Below are 21,832 nucleotides of genomic sequence, written 5' to 3'. Positions count from 1 at the left end.
CTCATAAAAGGGATAATCAAGGCAGCCTGCACAATAAAAAGAGCAAAACAATTTAAAAGCAAATTACCCCATATTTTCCCACAATTTTCATTAACTGAAAACTAAGCAGCAACCAAAACAAAACATCAACAATGGTATGATTATTTAAAAAAAAAATCCAATTGAAAGGGAAAAGTTTTAACCAATCTTTTAAAAGTTAGCAGTGATGAAACCAATCAGGTTCTGTTGTATGCCATTTGATAGTGGCTCTCTGAGGATTCCTTCCATCCGTCCTGGCACTGCTTCTTTTCCATCCTTTACACAATCTTGCAAATTTGTGAGAGCTTGTTGGTGCAAATGTTTCTGTCCAGAGTATTTCTCTGATCACCCAGCTGACCTTCTGGGTTATCTCCCTCATTCTTCCGAGACTTCACTCTACATGTGGCTTTAATGTTGCAGAGTGGGTTGTAGTGAGGGCTAATGGGCTGGGGGCAGCGGAATTTCTCTCGGACCATGTAACCAAGTCTTGTTGTTGCCACAAAGCCATCTGCTGTCGGCATAATCTTAGTAATATTTGTGTGCACAAATTGCACTGCAAGCAAGGTTCCTATTGAAGATGTAACAACAGGAAATTCAAATTACATTGTACAATATCATCCACCCTACACACCTTATCCCAAGGCATAATAAGAAAATTCCCGTTTATTCCAAAATCACACAGTATTTTGGTATGTCTGGTAATCTTCCCATACTATAGGTGCAAATTGTTGTAAAACTGGTTTTACTTACCCTTCAAAACATCCCAAACTGTAATGCATTGATCCTGTGTGCCAGTGAACAGGTACCTGTCATCCTTTGAGAAGCAAGCGCACAGAATCCCTTGAGAGAAGGAATCTTGCTAGAAACAAGCAACCATTATTTGAAAAACAAATAATATTCAGTAAGGCAACAATTACGTGAAATAAATTTCATAAAACAGGTTGATAGGCAGGCAAGGTGTAACCTGATGGCACATTCTAATTCCTGATGGAAGAGTAGTGCATCTCAACTCAGGACCTTTCATCTTTGGGGGCAGCAGGCTGCATTCTTAGGACTGTTCTGAGGGCAGTTATTTCTCATTGAATTATTTCCAGCTGCAGTAACCTAATTGGATTTTTCTGCCCTATACAGGTGGAACCTCGGTATCTGCTGGGGTTTGATTCTGGGTTGGGTTCTGGGACTCCCCGCAGATACCAAAAACAGCATTAAATAAAAGCAGTTAAAACAAAACAAAAAGCACAAGTCAGTCGGGCAGTCAGTTAGAACTGCTATTTTGCAGCTCCCTCTGGCTCATTGCTGGTGATTAATCACTTCTGCATTCCATTGTTCAGCAAGCCAGGGTGAGGGGAGGGGTCACTTTTCACAGAGCAAGCTGCAAAATAGCAGTTCTAATAGACTGACTCTCTTAAAAAGTGGTTTGTATAATGGGGATTGTAAAAGGACATTTTTCCCCCTTCTCCAGGGATTGGTAGGGTCCTTCTTATTTGCAGTGGCCATCAGCGTTGAGTCTAATTCGTGGATAAAAAATCAGTGTATAAAAAGGTTGGACATGTATTTGGAAAAACTTCCCTTTTTACTTGCTGTCTTATCTCTTAAATTCCCCCTGCCCAGGATATCCCTGAGCCTAGATCTACATGATAGTCACACTGCACGGAAGCAGAAGGGTAAGCTCTGCTGATGTAGCAGAGGGCTTTTCCCAAATCCCGAATCTGGCCCCTGGGTTTGGAAAGCCCTGCTCTAGATCATGAACCATGTCTCATTTGCTTATTTGTAAAGTCAACATGGCACCATTATATAAATAATGGGAATGCTGTTGTGTCAAATGAAAAGATAACCATAATTAGAATTTTATATGATTAATAGCTAAAAATACTATTTTAAGATTCTGTTATGGTAACAAAATGGTTGTTTAAATGAACATTGATGGCTGGTGGCACCTAGCTCAGAGAAATTTGTGACACTCAATTTGGGGTGACTCGACTTGAGTCGCCCAAAAATGTGTTTTTGGATGACTCAAGTTGACTTGAGTTGTTGATGTTGCTGACCCTGACTCAACTTGAAGCTTGGGGCCAGTGTCTCTAAAAATGAGCCAGGACTCAAAATGACTTGAGTTCCAATTTGATTTTGTGTGTGTGTGTGTGTGTGTTGTTTACTTTTTTCTTTGCTGCTTCTACATCCTGCTGAAAGGCCTTGTGGGTGATCCGGAAGCCAGCATTCAGGATGGCAGTGGCAAGGTTGGTTGGTTCCAGGAGGTGGGGGCTGGGGAGGTTGAGGGGAGGAGGAAGGCTTAAGCGTTTTTTTTTTTGGGGGGGGGGTCTCATTTCTCCAAATGACTCAAGTTGAAAGACTGAATGTTTTTCATGAGTCCAGTTGCTACGGCCATGAATTACAACCCGAGTCGAGTTGTGGGGTCGCTGACTCGGGATTAAACTCTGGCCTCGGGCTCATGGACTTGAGTGCATCCCTGGAGGGAATATTACGCAGAGAGCACAACAGAGTTATCTGAGTATGTGTGTAAAAACACAACCAAAATATTGTGCAAACCACTATTTGTGTGGGCAGCTCCCAAGAAACTAGTAAAAGAAAACAAGCTTCCAGAAGCTAAACTCTGCTAACCCTGTGCTAAATGAAAGTTTTGTAATAGTATCAAGCAGTACCACCTTTTGGAAGAACATCTCATGTTCCCAGCAGCAGAGATCCACATCCCAGAGGCACTGTAGTGAGTCTCCTGAGCCGCTTACTGCCCATTTCTCTTCATGGCTGATTTTTAAGCAGGTAATGTTGCTGCTGTGAGCCTCCAAAGGAAATACCTGGCCATGTGAGCAATTGTACAAGAAAAGCTCTCCACTTGTCATACCATAGAGCACTCGGTACCCTGTCAGGAGTGCTATGCTAGAGATAATTGCACCAGGTATCTGGGTGTAAAATGTGTAGATAGGCTGATCAAATAGAGGACCTGACTCTCCCTGCTCCACATTAAGCACTTGCACCATGTCATCACATGCAATGGCTAATTGAAACTCATTTTGAGTCAGTGCCAGGCTGTTGATGGGTTTCTGGTTCTCTGCAGGTGGGATGCAACCAACATCTTGCCTGGAATCCAAAGGAAACACCAGCACTGTTCCCGATGCCAGTCCAACAAAGAGGAGATTCCTCTGCTCAGCCACTTCCAGACATTGCACTGGGGCTGAGACATCCAGTGTATCACACTCCTCACCTGTGGAAAGAGAAATCAGCAATAACCATCCAGACAGTAAGCCGTTTTTGAGATTAATGATGTTGGCTTCATATCTCAGTTCTTTCCTACCCTAACTGTGCTGTTCATCATCATGATTGTGACCTACAAATAGGAATGCTAAGTGTCCCTTGGACAAAGACAGAGGGGGAAAAAAGTCACACTGATGGACCATGAGATTTTGACAACACTCCTAAAAAGTTCCTAGGATAATTCACATTAAACCAGAGGTCATGGCTGGGCTTCCATCTCAACAAGACTAGATCAGCAGAGATTAGAGGGGGGAAAGAGAGGATAAAGGGCACTATTCTAATTGTTGTAAGAATCCACAGGAACACTCACATTACTGAAGGCAAATCAGCCATTACAGTACAATAAAGGATGAGGCAGGGACTCTTTGTCCAAGATTTGCTTGTGGGTTTGTGTCAGAAGTGCCAGAGAAAGAAAGATTCTGATTTCATTTTCTGGAGTTTTAGTACTCAGTATTACCTTCTCTTTTGCATCCTGTATAACTCACCTTCCACTGAGTCCCAAATGACAATATTATAGCTCTTGCTGGTCTGGGGGAGGTAGAGATATTTTGCATCATGAGAGAGTGCAGTACACTGTGTGCAAGCCATATGAGGTAGAAGCTGTTTGTGCTTGCGATCGTAACCAATGTCCCAGACTCTGAGATAAGGTGTGTGGTGAGAAGCTGACACCAGAGTGCTGTCCCAGAGGACCAAATGGATAATAGGCATCCCTGTGTCACCCAAAACATCTATCAGCAAACCTTGCTTGATTAGACTCCACACCTAGGAAATAAAGAAGAAAACTAAGGGCGCAATCCTAACCCCTTATGTCAGTATTTTCTACCACTGGCTTAGCGGTGCCAATTGGACGTGTGCTGCATCCTGCAGTTGGGTGTCACTCACGGAGGCCTCCTCAAAGTAAGGGAATGTTTGTTCCCTTACCTCTGAGCTGCATTGCCCTTAAGTCAGTGCTGGAAAGCACTGACATAAGGGGTTAGGACCACGCCCTAAATAGCACACAGCTCATCCAGCAACACAAGATGGGTAGATAACAGAAGTCTGGGCTTTCTATGTTAAGCATTTATAGTATATCTGCTTCTTCTGTTCAACACAGCAAAATATGATATCACCACCATCCCCCTATTGGCACCCAAGAGGACCACTGGTTTTGCTTCTTACCCAGATACAGCCATCATGTGAGCTTGTGAAGACAGTGGTGTTGTCATCTGAGATGGCAGCTGCATTAACTTCTCCATTGTGCATCAAATCTGAGGCCAGGAGTTGGTGGAATCCTGATGAATCAGCCAGAAAGACTCTCACACACAGTCCAAAGCCTGGAAAGATAAAGCATGTGTCAGTCAGGGCTCTGAACACCAAAGCGGTTCTGACCTGAGACTTGGGAAGCCACAGTGCTGATGAAAAGTGCCTCTGTGCAAAAGGCCTTCCTTGCACCACCAAGTAATCCAAAACAAGCTTTGCCAGCTTTTGAAAAAAATAAAAAGGATAGATCAAGGGTCCAATCCTATCCAACTTTCCAGCACTGATGCAGCTGTACCAACAGGACATGTGCTGCATCCTGTGGTGGTGGGGCAGTCACAGAGGCCTCCTCAAGGTAAGGGGAACATTTGCCCCCTTACCTCAAAGCTGCATTGTGGCTGCAGTGGCACTGGAAAGTTCAATAGGACTGGGCTCTGAGGCTCTTACGGCTAACAATTAATGGCCTTCCACTACCTGACCTGCACTGAAAGTTCAGCCAAGAAAATTTAAGATATAATATTGGCACTCATTTTAACTATTGCAAAGACACTTTTTGCTCAAAAAGGGGGCCATAAGGCAAAGTAACCAAGCTTTTCAAAGCAACTGGTGTCACATGATTAAAACTGAAGTTCAGTCAAACTTAGGCTACAATCCTATCCACACTTTCCTGGGAGTAAGTCCCATTGACTGTAATAGAACTTGCTTCTGAGTAGACATGCATAAAATTGGGCTCTTACTGAGATTAACCAACTAGCACTAGCTCTTTGACATGGCCCTTGTTAAGCAACATAGGTACATTCTCTGGGGATAGAATCTAGAGTCAAACCTGTAACGAAAAGAGATTCATCTTTTGAAAGCACCATGAAACGAAGTCCAGCAGGGAGTTTTTCCAGTAGACTGTGTCCATCAGAAGAGATCTGCAAAGGGTTAAAAGGTGGTAAGGAATGGAGCTCCCACCTCCAGTGTGGACCACCCACACTCAGAGGAGGAAAGCCTGAAATAAGCTTCAAGGCACTGAATCTCTGATTCTATAGAGTTCACTAATGTGAAAAGATCTCCACGGAATCCATGGGAAAACCAAAGCCATGCATAGATCACCAAAGATCTCCCTGGGGCAGCCCACAGTCCCTGCACAATGGAGAAACAAGCACCGTCAAGAGGGAGCCCTGGCTGAAGCCAGCCACCATCCTGCCCAGCTTCTGGAGCAACACGCTGCAAGTTGGAACCTCTTCCCCCAGCCCCTGAAGTTCTTGCTTTGAATACAGATGTCCACTGATACTGTCCCACAGGCAGAGAGTTCCCCTCTCAGATACAGTTACAACCACCAGCCTGGGCATGAACACAGCTGTGCAGAGCCATCCATCCAGAGGCTCTACAGGAATCTGGAAAGCAGGCATTCCTGTCTCCAGATACCAAGCATTGACCTAGGGCAAAAAAGAAAAAAAAAAGTCTGTTCAGAGACTCTCTTGCTATCACTGCCAAGCAGGTACAAGGCTCATTCACACAAATGATATGCTAAGAAAACCCTTTTTTCCCTAAGTGGGTGTGTCTGAATTTGTGATTGTGATTGTAGCATACAGCTGAGGACCAGATACTTTAGAGTTGAAAAATACTCTGTAAAGTGGCTATTTAACTCAAATATTCTGTTTGGACAAACACTTTCCTGGGGACAGATGTAAATTTAAGGATGTGCATCATCAGATCCTGATCCCAATATTTGCTTGAAACATAACATCTAGGTACTCTTCCTGATGATCATCTGATTATGCCTGTGGGCTCTTGACTCAAGATCCCAAACTAAACTATTAGTGTGATCTTGACATCTCAATATGCTGGTCTTCCTATCTGAACTTGGCACAGCTGGTTCTCTACCTTCCAAGTACTTTACGTGATGAAGTTTTGGTGCCATACCTCTGAACCTGATGCCCAATATATAATCCTGTTCTTTTCATCTAGATGAAGCTGACACCAGTTCTGTTCTCCAGCGTGAACATTATGGATAGAGAGCTCCTCCCTGCCAGAAACCAGATTCCACAGGCGCAAGGTGTGATCCAAGGCAACTGAGGCAGCATGCATCCCCTTTCTGAACACTCTCATACACCTTATCTCAGCTGCAGGACAAGGAGGGATGAGGAAAAAGAGAACACTCAAAGCCAAGTGCCCTCATAAATGAGGTCATGCAAAGGGACAAAAAAATTCTGAATGCTGGCATGAACCCCCAGATACAGTTACATTTAGGAGCATGTGCTACCCTGCCCTAAGTTGTAAAAGGTTTTAGAGGTAATACCAGGACCTTGAATTGCACCTGCAGTTCAAGGGAGCCAGTGAAGCTGGTGCAACAGACTAGATGCAGCCTCCCACACTGAGATTTAACTTCTCATGGGTGGGAGCTAAATCCTAAAGAATGTCAATACTAGCACCCAACACTAATGAGGCATCACCCAAATACAAAAATAGGAACAGTGATTTTCCAGGAAAAGGTAACAAAAAATAGAGTCTGTACCTGCTATGGAGAAACAGCTGCAGAGTGTTCACAGCACATACTCAATATAATAATAATTGGAATTGCAACAGCAGTCTTGAGCCATAGATAGGGAAACCTCAGAGGACAGACATACAATAGACAGACATACAATAGACATACAATTTGGATGCTTACCAGAGTGACCGTTTAGGATGTGTCGCACTGTAAAATTGTCCATGTCCCATGCTACCATCAAGCCATCCTTAGATCCAGCCAGGAGCACTCTGTGGTCAAGACTGAACTCCAGCACTGTGGTGCCTATAAGAGGAAAAAGAGAAGATTGGTGGTAGCAGCCATGGCAGAAACCACAGTGGATCCCTGGGTCTAATAACTAACACAGCATGCAGTGTGGCTAGTGGATTGGTCACTAAGCTTGGGTCCAAGCCTGTCAGTTTCTCTTGCCCTCAGTTTTCCCCATCTTGTACAATGGAGATAGTAGTGGCATTTACCATAGTAAAGACCACCATGACTACTGTGTAAGTGACAGTGATAAACAGTGGTATGATCATGGAGAAGACAGAAATCCTACCTTTGGGGAATCCAGTAATTGTTTTCTGCAGAGGTCCACCAGGTGGATAGAGAAATCCACAGAGAGGAATGAGGACTGGGTGGGGCCATGCACCAAACCAGCTCAAACACTGCTGGCACAGACTTCCAATGAGGTTGGGGTAGAATGGTGCAAGGAAATGGAGCCGTGCCAACATCTCTGTGTAGATAACACTAACTTCTGGAGGAGGAAAGGAGAGAGCCTCAGTATATTGTTGAGCTCCATAATTTCAGGGTCAGTTATGCATCTGGAACCTTGAAGGGACAAAAGCAGCTCATTTGGTCATCACCGTTCCCCCCACTTCCCAAGGCTACTTCTTACAGAAAAACAATGTTAGGATTCCATTAGAGCAGGGGTGCTCAATAGGTGGATCGCAATCTACTGGTAGATCGCGAGGCAAAATGAGTAGATCGCCTAGTGCCGACCCACCCCCCTTCAGGTGCCTCTGGGAGGAAACGCCGGGAGTAAGGCCCATTGTACTCAATGGGGCTTACTCCCAGGTAAGTGTGGCTAGGATTGCAGCCTCACAGCCTAATCCTAGGCATGTCTACTCAGGAGTAAGTCCTGGTATACTCAGTGGGGCTCAAGGTACACCAACATACATTGTACACATAAATATTATATGTTATGATGGCACGAACATTGTAAAAAAAACTCTGGTAGATCTCCGGGCCTTGCTGGGTTTCAAAGTAGCTCTCGAGCCAAAAAAGTGTGAGCACCCCTGCATTAGAGAGAACACATATAGGTGTACTTCCTCCCCCCCCCCATACTTGAAGCTCATTTTTCTATATTGCAAACTCTTCTTATATGGAGCTTCTACTCACCCACCCGGAACCATCCTAAAACTTGACAGCAGACCCAGCTCTTACCTACATGGCCTTCTGTGATATCCAGGATGGGTTCTAGAAGTAGGAGAGAATCTCGTAGAAGGCACAGTTCTGGACAGCTGATGTGTACAAGGCACATGGCAAAGTCAGAAGTCAGGCTTCCCACATCAGTGGTGACAATTTTGCAGGCAATCCAGTTCATGTTCCCTGCCAGAAGGAATCCAGACAGTGAGGTCACAAAAGCAGCTGGAACAAGTGTTGGGTTTTTAGGCAGGAAGAAGCACCTTGCCCCCCGGGAAGCAGAACTCAGAAGGAGAAGAAATTGGGGGTGGCAGCCAGATAAGTGGCAGATCCACAACAAACATGCAAAAATGCATGTGGAAATCAGCATTTCCCATGAATGTAGCTAGCACACATTTGAATGCATGTAAGTTTCCTTATTCATGAAATTTTTCTCTCTGTAATAAGCCAAGTACCTTTTTCACTTCTTGATGTGGGAATTTGGAATCTTCCACATGGGTTTTGAATGTCAGATCGGAAAACTCATGTTTTATATCCATGAGTTTTGCGTCCTTGGAGTAGCTGAGACAGCATCCTAAATTGACTTCAAGGAAGGATTTGCAGAACCAGGATGTTTACTGCCTCAGAGGGGAACTTCCACCCTATGATGAATCCTCTGTGTTTTCCCATGTTTTCCCTCTGTTTTTGTCTGCTTTTCTATAGTTTTGGGAATAGTTAACCTCCAGAAGCTTATGTGTCATTTAACAGCCCTTGCAAGCAGCCTTTGCCTTTGTTTGTTTGAAACTTCATTCCAAGTGAGTGAGAGAAAAACAACCACATGCTAGATGTATATTCAGGGCTCAGCAAGAAGGAGATTTCCCTGGGAGACAGTAAGGGCATCTCACCTCCTCCGAAGACATGACACTCATAGATATTAGAAAGCTATGTGAGTTATCCAACCAGACATTCAAAACCCACGTGGTTTTGAACACATATTAGACATATTCTAAACACATATTAGAAAAAATGATGTTAGATTTCTCAATAATAGAAAAATGGGAATTTTATTTTTTGCCTCAGACCCACACCAAAAGAAAAGGGGGATAGCTACATATGTTAACCCCAAATTGGAACCGGAATTGAAATGGCAGTCGGAAGATGGGAGAATTCTGATTGTAGAGATCCAAGTTGAAACAAGGAAAGCATTAATTGTCAATATTTATGCACCAAACACACATCAAGATAAGTTTTACAGAAGATTATATGAGAAATTAATTATGGGAGAAGACAGGGATCTTTTTTTATTTGGAGTTTTTAATGCAGTTTTTGAAGCTAAATGGGACAGAAAATTTAATAAAAGATCTCTAAAAAGAGGAGGAACCCTACCCAGACCTTTTTTGGAAACGGCAGAAGAATTACAGTTGATTGACACATGGAGAACACAATACCCGGAGAAAAAACAGTTCACATATTATTCAAATTCACATAATTCCTGGTCTAGAATTGATATGTGCTGGGCCTCAATATCCAGTTTAGATGGAACGTTTCAGACTGAAATCTTACCTAATACATTTTGCAGATCATAATCCAATTTTATTAATAATAAATAAATAATTAAGGAGAAATAGTTGGAAGTTAAATACGAAAAACTCATTTGAATAGTCAGGAATTTTTGAATCACGCAAAAACAGAAATGGAATTTTTTTTAAAGACCAATTTTCATCCAGAAACTAAAACACAAATTGTATGGGATACAAGTAAAGCCTTTTTCCGAGGAGTAGCAATAAGAAATGCAGCAAAACAAAGAATGGGACAAGAGAAGAAAATGAAAGATCTTATACAAAGATTAGAGAAAGATGAAATGGAATTACAGAAAGAACCTACAAATCAAAGAATTCAACAAAAGATTAAGAAGATACAACATGAAATCAAAATAATGCAAACCCAGGAAATGGAGAAGAAATTGAAAATGGCAAAACAAATTTTTTTTGAAAATGCAAACAAGCCAGGAAGATGGTTAGCTTATAAGCTGAAAAAAGAAAGACAAAAAAACTATATTAAGATATTGAAAGATTTGACTGGAAAAGAGAAAACAGAATTAGAAATAAACAAAACAATTATTGAACAATTTTATCAGGTATTATATGGGAGAAAAAATATAGAACACCAGAAACAAACAGAATATCTGAAGAAAAATAATAGCATTAAAATTTTAGCTGATCAAAGAATTTATTGGAAAATACAATTACTATAAATGAAACCTGAGGCAGTTCATGGCTGAATACAGTCACGTTCTGGCAACTCCTGCGACGCCGCTGGAACCAACCGTATTGGCCTCTGCCTTTCCATTGGACCATTTCAGCGAAGTGGAGAGGGGGGATTTGCTGCAGGGGTAACAGCCTATCCTCCATACCTACTTTACCCAGGCTTCGCGCACTGGAGAGGACACTCCAGAGAGGACACTCTGTTCCAGAACCACCATTCTGGACACCATAGTCTTCCACCATAGTCTTCCGAGACTGAAGACTATGGTCTCGGAAGACCATAGTCTTCCGAGACTGACACCATAGTCTTCCGAGACTGAAGGATGCCAACAAAATGAAATTACAGAAGCGATTAAAAGGCAAAAACTCCAAAAAATGCCAGGCCCTGATGGATTACCAGCTGAATATTATAAGAAATTTGAAGAAGTATTGTTGTTGCCATTCAAAAAAGTGATTGATGATATATGGGAGACTGGAGAAATACCAAACTCTTGGAAGGAAGGAACAATTTGATAAATAAATCAGACACGGATGAAAAAGAAATTAAAAACTATAGACCCATTTTGCTTTTAAACACAGACTATAAAATTTTTGCTTCAATTTTAACTACAAGGTTAAAAAAAATACTAAACCAAATAATTAAAGAAGACCAAACTGGTTTTTGTTTTTTTTTTTGTTTTTTTTTTTTACCAAAAAGACAATTGAAAAACAATCAGAATTATAATAAATATATTGGAATTTTTTGAAACGCATCCAGATAAGAAATTAACCCTAGTGTTTTTAGACGCCCAGAAAGCTTTTGACAACTTACATTGGGACTTTATGATTAATTGTCTTCAAGAATTACATTTTGGTCCAAAATTTATCAAGATGATACAAGGAATATATACAGATCAAAAAGCAAGGATAAGAGTAAATGGAGAATTGACGAGAGAGATTAACGTTCAACAAGGAGTAAGACAAGGTTGTCCACTTTCACCATTGTTGTTTATTTTGACACTGGAAATACTGAATAATGTAATAAGGGAAGATGACAGGGTGAAACTGCTCAAAATTAAAAGTGAAGAATACAAACTACAAGCGTTTGCAGATGATTAGGTATTTATCCTGGAAGATCCACTCAATTCCACAGAATTTTTGATAGAAGACTTAAAAGAATATGGGGAAGTAGCAGGCCTAAAAATAAATTACCAGAAGACCAAAATGATACTGAAAAATATAAAAGACAATGATATAGAATGATTAAAAAAAAATTGGACTACAGATAACAAACAAAGTAAAATATCTAGGAATTATAATTACCAAAAAGACATTAATGAAAGACAAGTATATTAAATTAATGAAAGAAATAAAAAAAGATTTGGAGAAATATAATAAATTGCAACTATCCCTAATGGGAAGAATAGCTTTATTGAAAATGAAAATATTACCAAAATTAATGTTTTTATTCCAGACTATTCTGATTATTTTGAAGAGAACTTTTTTTGAAGAAATGAATAAAATTACTACAAAATACATCTGCCAAGGTAAAAAACCAAGAATAAGACTGAAATTACTTCATGAGGATAAAAAAAGAGCAGGATTTGGATTACCAGACTAGGAATTATATTATCAATCAGCAGCTTTACACTGGATAAAAGACTGGGGACTCGTATCAAATTCGAAAATTTTAACACTAGAAGCACATGATCTACAAATAGGCTGGCACGCATTCCTGTTTTATGATACAGTCAAACAGCATGGATATTTTAAACAACACATTTTAAGAAGATCTTTAATTTGGATATGGGATCAGATAAAATACAAGATATATTCTAAATTACCCAGATGGATAAAACCGCTTGAAATAGCAACCAATCCGAACTGGATTAAAAAAGACCAAAATAAATCATACAGCGATCTGCTGAATATTAAAGGAGAGATAAGAACATAAGAACAGCCCCACTGGATCAGGCCATAGGCCCATCTAGTCCAGCTTCCTGTATCTCACAGCGGCCCACCAAATGCCCCAGGGAGCACACCAGATAACAAGAGACCTCATCCTGGTGCCCCCTTGCATCTGGCATTCTGACATAACCCATTTCTAAAATCAGGAGGTTGCGCATACACATCATGGCTTGTAACCTGTAAGCGATTTTTCCTCCAGAAACTTGTCCAATCCCCTTTTAAAGGCGTCTAGGCTAGTCGCCAGCACCACATCCTGTGGCAAGGAGTTCCACAGACCGACCACACGCTGAGTAAAGAAATATTTTCTTTTGTCTGTCCTAACCCGCCCAACACTCAATTTTAGTGGATGTCCCCTGGTTCTGGTATTATGTGAGAGTGTAAAGAGCATCTCCCTATCCACTCTGTCCATCCCCTGCATAATTTTGTATGTCTCAATCATGTCCCCCCTCAGGCGTCTCTTTTCTAGGCTGAAGAGGCCCAAACGCCATAGCCTTTCCTCATAAGGAAGGTGCCCCAGCCCCGTAATCATCTTAGTCGCTCTCTTTTGCACCTTTTCCATTTCCACTATGTCTTTTTTGAGATGCGGCGACCAGAACTGGACACAATACTCCAGGTGTGGCCTTACCATAGATTTGTACAACGGCATTATAATACTAGCCGTTTTGTTCTCAATACCCTTCCTAATGATCCCAAGCATAGAATTGGCCTTCTTCACTGCCGCCGCACATTGGGTCGACACTTTCATCGACCTGTCCACCACCACCCCAAGATCCCAAGCAAGTCTGAGTTAGAAGAGAAAGGAATAAAATTGGACTGGTGGAACGAAATGCAAATAAGAACAAGATTACAAGAAGACCAAAAAATAGGTTTTTATGAAGAAGATATAAGTTTTGATAAAATATTTTTGATCGATGAGGGGAAGTATATTAAAAAATGTATAATTTTCTCTTTGAGATAAGAATGGAGGATGAGACAGTTAAAGATGCAATAAGAACATAAGAAAATAAGAACAGCCCCACTGGATCAGGCCATAGGCCCATCTAGTCCAGCTTCCTGTATCTCACAGCGGCCCACCAAATGCCCCAGGGAGCACACCAGATAACAAGAGACCTCATCCTGGTGCTCTCCCCTACATCTGGCATTCTGACTTAACCCATTCCTAAAATCAGGAGGTTGCGCATACACATCATGGCTTGTACCCCATAATGGATTTTTCCTCCAGAAACTCGTCCAATCCCCTTTTAAAGGCGTCTTGGCTAGACGCCAGCACCACATCCTGTGGCAAGGAGTTCCACAGATCGACCACACGCTGAGTAAAGAAATATTTTCTTTTGTCTGTCCTAACCCGCCCAACACTCAATTTTAGTGGATGTCCCCTGGTTCTGGTATTATGTGAGAGTGTAAAGAGCATCTCCCTATCCACTCTGTCCATCCCCTGCATAATTTTGTATGTCTCAATCATGTCCCCCCTCAAGCGTCTCTTTTCTAGGCTGAAGAGGCCCAAACGCCATAGCCTTTCCTCATAAGGAAGGTGCCCCAGCCCCGTAATCATCTTAGTCGCTCTCTTTTGCACCTTTTCCATTTCCACTATGTCTTTTTTGAGATGCGGCGACCAGAACTGGACACAATACTCCAGGTGTGGCCTTACCATAGATTTGTACAACGGCATTATAATACTAACCGTTTTGTTCTCAATACCCTTCCTAATGATCCCAAGCATAGAATTGGCCTTCTTCACTGTCGCCGCACATTGGGTCGACACTTTCATCGACCTGTCCACCACCACCCCAAGATCTCTCTCCTGATCTGTCACAGACAGCTCAGAACCCATCAGCCTATATCTAAAGTTTGGATTTTTTGCCCCAATGTGCATGACTTTACACTTACTGACATTGAAGCGCATCTGCCATTTTGCTGCCCATTCTGCCAGTCTGGAGACATCCTTCTGGAGCTCCTCACAATCACTTCTGGTCTTTACCACTCGGAAAAGTTTGGTGTCGTCTGCAAACTTAGCCACTTCACTGCTCAACCCTGTCTCCAGGTCATTTATGAAGAGGTTGAAAAGCACCGGTCCCAGGACAGATCCTTGGGGCACACCGCTTTTCACCTCTCTCCATTGTGAAAATGGTGTGTTGGGCAAAAAATTTTGGATATAATATATTGATGGATGACTGGAACCAAATTTGGAATACAAATATTAAGATAACTAAAGCAGTGTGTTTTAAAGAGAATTTATACAAAATGTTTTATAGATGGTATCTAACTCCAGAGAAATTAGCAAAAATGTATTCTGGGTTATCAAATAAGTGTTGGAAATGTAAAGATGTTGAAGGAACCTTTTATCATATGTGGTGGACATGTGAAAAAGCAAAGAAATACTGGAAAATGATACAAAAATTGTTGCAAGAGATATTGCATTGTGTATTACCATTCAAAACAGAAATATTCCTCCTAAATGTGACATCAGAAATCAAAGACCAATGTAAGAAATATCTTATTGTACATATTGCTACAGCGGCAAGAATATTGTTTGCGCGAAAATGGAAATCTACAGATGTGCCAACTAGAGAAAATTTAATAGACAAAATTTATGAAATAGCAGAAATGGAAGTTTTAACAGAAAGAATGAAAGAAAGAAATTTAGATAGAGTAAGAATATATTGGAAGTCTTTTTATGACTGGATAGATAATCTTAGTTAAACAATATTAAGTGTTTCGGTAAATTCAAATTTTTATATTGATAAATATGATAGCCTTTGTACTTAGCAGGGGGAGAGTAACTGGCCCACCTCACCCCAGCAGTGTCTTTTCTAGTGGCTGTCTGCTGGTGTTCTTTTTGCATCTTCTTAGATTGTGAGCCCTTTTGGGACAGGGAGCCATTAGTTATTTGATTTTTCTCTGTAAACTGCTTTGTGAACTTTTAGTTGAAAAGCGGTATATAAATACTGTTAATAATAATAATAATAATAATAATAATAATAATAATAATAATAATAATAATAATAATACTGATGATTATTATGTTTTTTGTTTTTGTTTTTTTAATTGAACGATGCATGTTGTAATCCAGGGCCAATACCCTCATGTGTGACCTGTGTTGTACCAGCCCTAAGTATAACCCATTTTCCTTACATGTATCTGTAATAAATAAATAAAATATTTTTAAAAAAACCACATGGAAGACTCCAAACTCACAAATTAAGAAGTTAAAATAGTGCATGGGAAAAAGCTCACAGATAAAGAAACCCATGTGGGTTTTGCATCCAAACATCCATGGGAATGCTGATTTACACATTGGTTTTTGCATGCTTGTTCTGGGCCTTAGTACTTGATCACACAATGCATAACTCAGTCCATTAAAATCAAGCAATGATCTGATCCAACATGGCAATTGTTACACTTTCATTATCCCTTACCCAAAACATCCCGTTTCAGCTCCTCTATCCGTCCTGCTTGCAACAAATGGAAGGGCAATTCGCTCAGCTTCCTCTGATTTGCAAGTGTACTGGAGAACCATAATGGCTGAGGAGTTACCTGTATTAGAAGGGATCAAATATTACTTACTAGCAAGACAACTCAGATGGGTTGCTTCCAACCAGCCTGCTGCCTCTGTACATGGGGGGCCCTAGGACTCAACACCTTTGGTGAAAAAAAACCAGATTGCCATTGTTACACATCTGCTTTTGGTGTTCTACTTGAGTGAATACATGTCTGGTTCTCATGATGTCTGCTTGTTTGTTAGTATTCTTGTGTGATCTCTTTCTTTCTCTGTCACCTATTGTTTGATTGAACAAATTTCATTTGCTGCTTTGCCTCATTACAATGTAATGTAAATGTAAGGAATAGCTGATAGCCAGCCTGTGATTGGAGAGTCAGCAGGGAACCTGATACTGAATGCAATGTGATCAAAACATATTACATCTGATAAAAGGAAAAGGGGTTTGGGATTAAAAGGAAAAGAAAGGAAATGAGACAGGAAAATAACCAAGTAATCAAGTCAGATCTAATGTTGCCCTTTTCCTCTTCCTTTCATTTTTTCCCTCCAAATCCAGAGCTTCACCTTCCTATCAACGCTCACAGGCTTGCTGGAAGATGGTAGCTCGACAGGCTTTTTCATGCCCCAGCTCCATGTTCCCCTGAAGAAGTCAGCCAGGAGCAAGTGGCGTTTGATTCTTTCCTCTGGTGTCAACAAGTACCGTTCTTGCACAATATCGGAAAATTCCCTGGAGGAAAGAAGATAAGGTATCACTAGGATCTACCAGTTCCCCAGATGCCTTGTCAGCCCTAGATAGAAGGAGCAGTGGTGGCAACAGCAAGCACGAGGCTACTGACCTGTGCAAGAAGCCCATCAACAGGAAGCCATCGGCCCACCTTTCCACCAGCCATTGAGTCAAATCATGGTATAGCCGTGCCCATAGCAGAGGTGGAAGGCGTAGAATCACTTTGCTTGGAGGAGGATGGAACTGGTAAACCTCAGAGAGAACTTCATTGTCAAGGGAAAGGATATCTTTCAGTTCTGCTTCTGAAAGCCCACATCTGTGTAAAGGAAGGGACAATAATCCTCCTCTTGCCCCAGCATGTGAGATCATTACACATGTGCTGAGCCCCATCCTGACTACTCACTTTAGGGAATCTCTGAGTGTTTAAGCTGTGAGACATGGAAGTGTCTTGGCCATAGCCATGACTGATCGTAAAGGGAAGGAAAGCTTGTGCGACCAATTCTTTGCCTTAACATTTCTCCAGATCAAAAAGAGACCTATGTCCTATCACTTTGTATATGTTTCATAAGATTTCTTGCCAGTGATGATAATGTACCTGCCAATTCCAGAGCTCTTTTGTGGGAATTTCTATCTACTGGCTTAACTACTAGTAGAGAGATCACATACACTGTACTCACCGGGCACAGGCAAGATAGCCAAGTGCATGCCCCACAAAAATGGAGCCATGAACTTGCTCTAGGTATCCACACAAGTGATGAACAGCTTCAGAAGCTGTAGAAAAAACCACTACAGCTGAAAGTGGAGTGTATGAAGCCCACTGCTGGACCTCATTGATGGCCAATGCCACTGGCAGAGCATGCCCACCCTCTGAGAAGCTTTGCTGGAACAGAGCACGCTGAGGAGGACTTAGTGTTCGCCTGACTGATGCCAAATGTTTGGCCAAGATCTCTCCAGCTTGCTCTTGGGAGAGAGGCCCCATCTCGAAATAATCCTCAGGTGACATAATAACTTTGTGCAGTGCACTGTGTTCCTCCAGCAGCACAGAGATGATGATGTGTACCTTTGGAGGGCAGACTTTTGGTAGCCAGAAAACTCCAGAAAAATCTCTGGGTGCACACAGTTGTTCCACAGAGTCAAGGATTAACACAAGTGGCTGTGTACCCTGGAGGGAGACTGAGAGAAGCAGGCTGTGGAAGAACAGAACTGAACTGCCACCCCCTTTGGCACAAGGAGGTGGCAAACCCATAGCCAGGCACACCTGTAGGCAGATATTGTGGAGTAGGTTGTCACATGCAGAGCTGAGCTGTGATGCCTCCAGCAACCGAAGTACCACTACTGTCTCCTGCCCCAGGACGGCATGCACAGCCTTGCACAGGTGGCACAAAAGGGTTGTTTTACCACAACCTGGTGGCCCATGGATGACAAGAGGTGAGTGGGCCTGGTAATTATTCTGCTTGATGCGTTGACAAAGGTGATCCAAAAGTTCCTGCCTCCAGCAGAAAGTCTGGCTCTGCTCCTGGCCCAGGGCAGTATGGTGAGCCAGCTCCTGGAACAAGCTATGTGGACTCCCAAGACTGCCTTCTTGGGATCTTAAGCTCCTCAGCATTTGGTGGTTGGTGGCAACAATGAACTGTTCACAAAACTCTTTCAGGTACTTGGGTTGTGGCTTGTGCCGGAGGCCACTGTCAGTCATGTTACTTGAAACCTTGTGCACCTTGAGCTGGTCAGGATAGAAGTTGGCAATTTTTGTCTTCAGCTCTGCTAACATCTGTTGATCTTCTGAGTTCAGTGCACCATCTGCCTCTTCCTCTTCCAAACCATCCAATGGATTATGGATTCCAGTGGATTCTTCAAGCTCTTTGAAGAATACAACAGCACCTAGTTCGTTCTCCCCAGAGCTGAAGAGGCCAGTCTCAATTTCATTGTGGATCTCTAGAAAAGATTGGGGGCAGCTAAGCATGCAAAACAGAAGGAAAGAGAATTGGGAGCAATGTTCATAAAGCCGCAAGGACCAAAAACACACCTCTCCCTTCAAGGACCAGTGAGGATGAAAATAAACTATACATTTAAACAAAGAAATGTCACAGCAGGATGGAAGATTGCTTTCATCCTTCCATCATTATATGTTCATACAAATAAACTATAGGGGGCCATTGTTGAAATGGGAATTTGTTATATAGGGGCACAGTTGTCAACTGTGGAGTTGGGACAGGATCCAAGCATAAGGTGCACACCTCAGAAAAGTTAAACCTTAAACTCAGAGGCTCATTTATTAGACTTTTATTGTGAGTTTGGCACATATGTTGCTACTAAAAGCAAGGCTGGGAGAAACCTCAGCTCTGAGAACTGGTTTCAAGATGTGAGCTTTCTTCTTCACAGCTATGGAAACGCACCTGATTTGTGGTAAAGTTGGCGCTGCTCTTGGCTAATGAGGCTACATTTCTCTGCTTCCCAAGCTGCCCTTTGCAGGGCCAAGACCAAGCTTTGTTCCTGGTCAGGCCTTGGCTGAGGTGACCGCTGTAGGACATACACAGGAGGAATAGAGTTCTCATCCTTCAGGTACCATTGGGCCAGGAGCTGCAGGGTGTGGGGATCCACCAGAAGCTGAGAAAGCAAGGCCTCAAATTCCCGTTCCTTGATGGTTAGAGGGGGAGGGCAGTTGCCATAGTGGTTTCCAATAAGTGCCTGTGGCAGAAAGGACTTTGTCAGATAGAGAGAAAGAAGCCATCTCCAAGAACCTGAAAGCTAAGCTGGGCCAAGGATATCCAAATCAGGAGCCCATCTGAGATATGCCTCTTGAAAGGTGAAGCAAGAGACCAATGCTTAGAATCCCACCATCACCATAACGCTTCCAGAACCTGGAGTACTGATTCCCAGTGGTCTTCTCATTGCTGTAGACCTGAAGTTCTAGATCTTGTGTTGTGGGGTGAGAAAATTATACTTACAATGAAACTGGGGCCAATTGATAACTTCTGACAGCGTCTGATCTCCTCCAGAAAGAGTTGTGCAGTTGCATGGCCAGTGCCCATAGCATTATGGATGCCCCATCTTAAATCAATTACCTAGAGCAGATTTGACAGGGGATTTGTAGAAATTGTCAGGTGATCATATCAGCCAAGAAAACAAAGAAAATTTTCCTGTGTTACCCTTAACTTCTGAATGCTTCTTTTGGGAAAAGAAAAGAGAACTAGATGTCCCTATAGTTGACTTAGAATTTTCATAGGAAGAACTAAAAGACTCTGAATGTTTTGGACATTTGATGAGACATAACATTAAGGACGTTTACAAGCATCTTTGGGATTTCTCTTTTGTTTCTTAGAAGCATAAGGGTGCTGCCCCGTTTGCCTTTGTTATGCTGTCAATGCAAACAAACAAATTGTTATGTTGAAGCATGCTGTGAGTGGATGTAGCCCAGCTCAGCACATTGTGACAAGACCAGCCAGTTGCCTCTGGAAACCCACAGAGTGGCAGTAATTCCTTATTAATTGTTCCTCATATCTGATAAGATCATACTACCTCTGAACAAAAAGATATGCAGTGGGCCCACCTTATCCATGGGCTTCACATCTGTGGGTAAGTAGCCCAATCCTGAGCACCCAGGGCTGCAGCAGTGCTGCTGCATCCTATGGACACTGGACAGCTGCTGGCAGCCCCCCAATGTTTCCTCGAGGGAAGGGGACATTCCCGAGGTAAGGTAAGAAGACTTGTCGTGGGGCTACACGACTCTGTGCTGGGCATTTTGCCAGCACAGAGTAAAGTACCCTGTGTTGGACAGGGAGGCCTGACGCAGGGCTTTGAATCTGGCGGAGCTGAGCTCTGCTGGTCCTGTCCCCTCTCATGCCCCACTCTCTTCTTCCCTGCCCCGACTTACCATTTTGCTGCCCAGCACTCACACAAAGTGCCAGGCAGCCTCCAGCCAGCCTCCGATCACCACTGGCCCAGTGCGGGCTCATGCTGGGTCAGTTCTGGCACGGTCGGCGCTAACTATCACAGGCATGCCTTATGGCACATTTGCGACAGTGCATGCTGGCAGTGGGCCAGCATGAAACCGTCATTGGGCTTTTTATCAACTGCAGATTGAAAACGTATTTTCAATCAGCTACCCTGCTGTAGCATCATTCACCTTGCACCCACCCTGCCCATTTATGCAAGTTTAGGCAATTTATATATGCTTTAGGCAATTTGTGCTAATTTATGCAGTTTTGTCACTGTGACTGCTGTGGACTTGAACATCTGCTGATTTTGGTATCTGCATGGTGTTCCAGAACCAAAGTCCTGTGGTTACAGAGGGCCCACTGTATTATTAAATAATGCGACTATTTCCCATTGGAAGGTCCATCCTCCACAAACACATCCAACTGCAGTTCTTGTAACTATTGCTGCTCATTGAAGACAGTAAGCAAACACCAGAGCTGTCATCCACATGTAGATGGTATGACCAGTGTTTCGGGGCACCCAGCTTACCTCAAATATCAACCCATATTTTTGGCAGATGGCCTGCACTTCTGGGTAAGCTGCCTCCATCAGGGCATCCCTTTCTACCGCCATATCTGCAACAGAAGAGTTAGGCAGGAGAACAAGACTTATTTTGGTGCCTGAGAAGAAATCTGTTGGGAGTGTCTTCCCCACAAACTCTCTTTGAAAAGATATGCCATGGTGCAATTTTCTCTCAGGTGGTAATGCTTTCCCCATGTGTCTATATGAAAAAATACCCCCAAATTATACTCAGATGTTTTCTTTGTGTGATGATTGCCTAGACCAGAGGTTCTCAAACTTTGAGGGAGCTTTACTCCCTCAGTAAGTACTGGGGGAGGGGCTAGGGCAGCGACGCGATCCCCAGGATCGTGTTGCTAAGGGGGGCAAGGAGGAGTGCTTTGCACTTACTTCAAGAAGGCAGAGCTGCAGCAGGCTACAGGAGGTGTGGGGAGCCCTGCACAGTGCTCCCCAAGGCTTGGAACGTTCGCTAAAAGTGGGCACAAAGC

At 42.6% G+C, this 21,832-nt stretch overlaps 1 protein-coding gene across 1 annotated transcript; it reads right to left on the bottom strand.

The window, feature by feature from the left end:
- Positions 1-296: 296 nt before the first annotated feature.
- NWD1 (NACHT and WD repeat domain containing 1) lies at positions 297-21,398 on the bottom strand. Its single transcript, XM_066635535.1, has 18 exons — positions 21,315-21,398; positions 19,796-19,912; positions 19,244-19,535; positions 17,528-18,782; positions 16,963-17,166; positions 16,691-16,853; positions 16,047-16,164; positions 8,462-8,626; positions 7,575-7,772; positions 7,181-7,303; positions 6,433-6,632; positions 5,673-5,945; positions 5,348-5,438; positions 4,444-4,598; positions 3,771-3,813; positions 2,676-3,235; positions 769-877; positions 297-586 (listed from the first exon to the last, which is right to left on the bottom strand). The coding sequence occupies exons 1-18, from the start codon at positions 21,396-21,398 to the stop codon at positions 297-299; spliced, it is 4,440 nt and encodes a 1,479-aa protein (XP_066491632.1).
- Between the last annotated feature and the right edge of the window lie 434 nt (positions 21,399-21,832).

The sequence above is a fragment of the Tiliqua scincoides genome, chromosome 8 (genome assembly GCF_035046505.1).
Source record: "Tiliqua scincoides isolate rTilSci1 chromosome 8, rTilSci1.hap2, whole genome shotgun sequence".
Classification (NCBI taxonomy): Eukaryota; Metazoa; Chordata; class Lepidosauria; order Squamata; family Scincidae; genus Tiliqua; species Tiliqua scincoides.
This window is presented reverse-complemented; position numbering and strand designations above follow the sequence as displayed.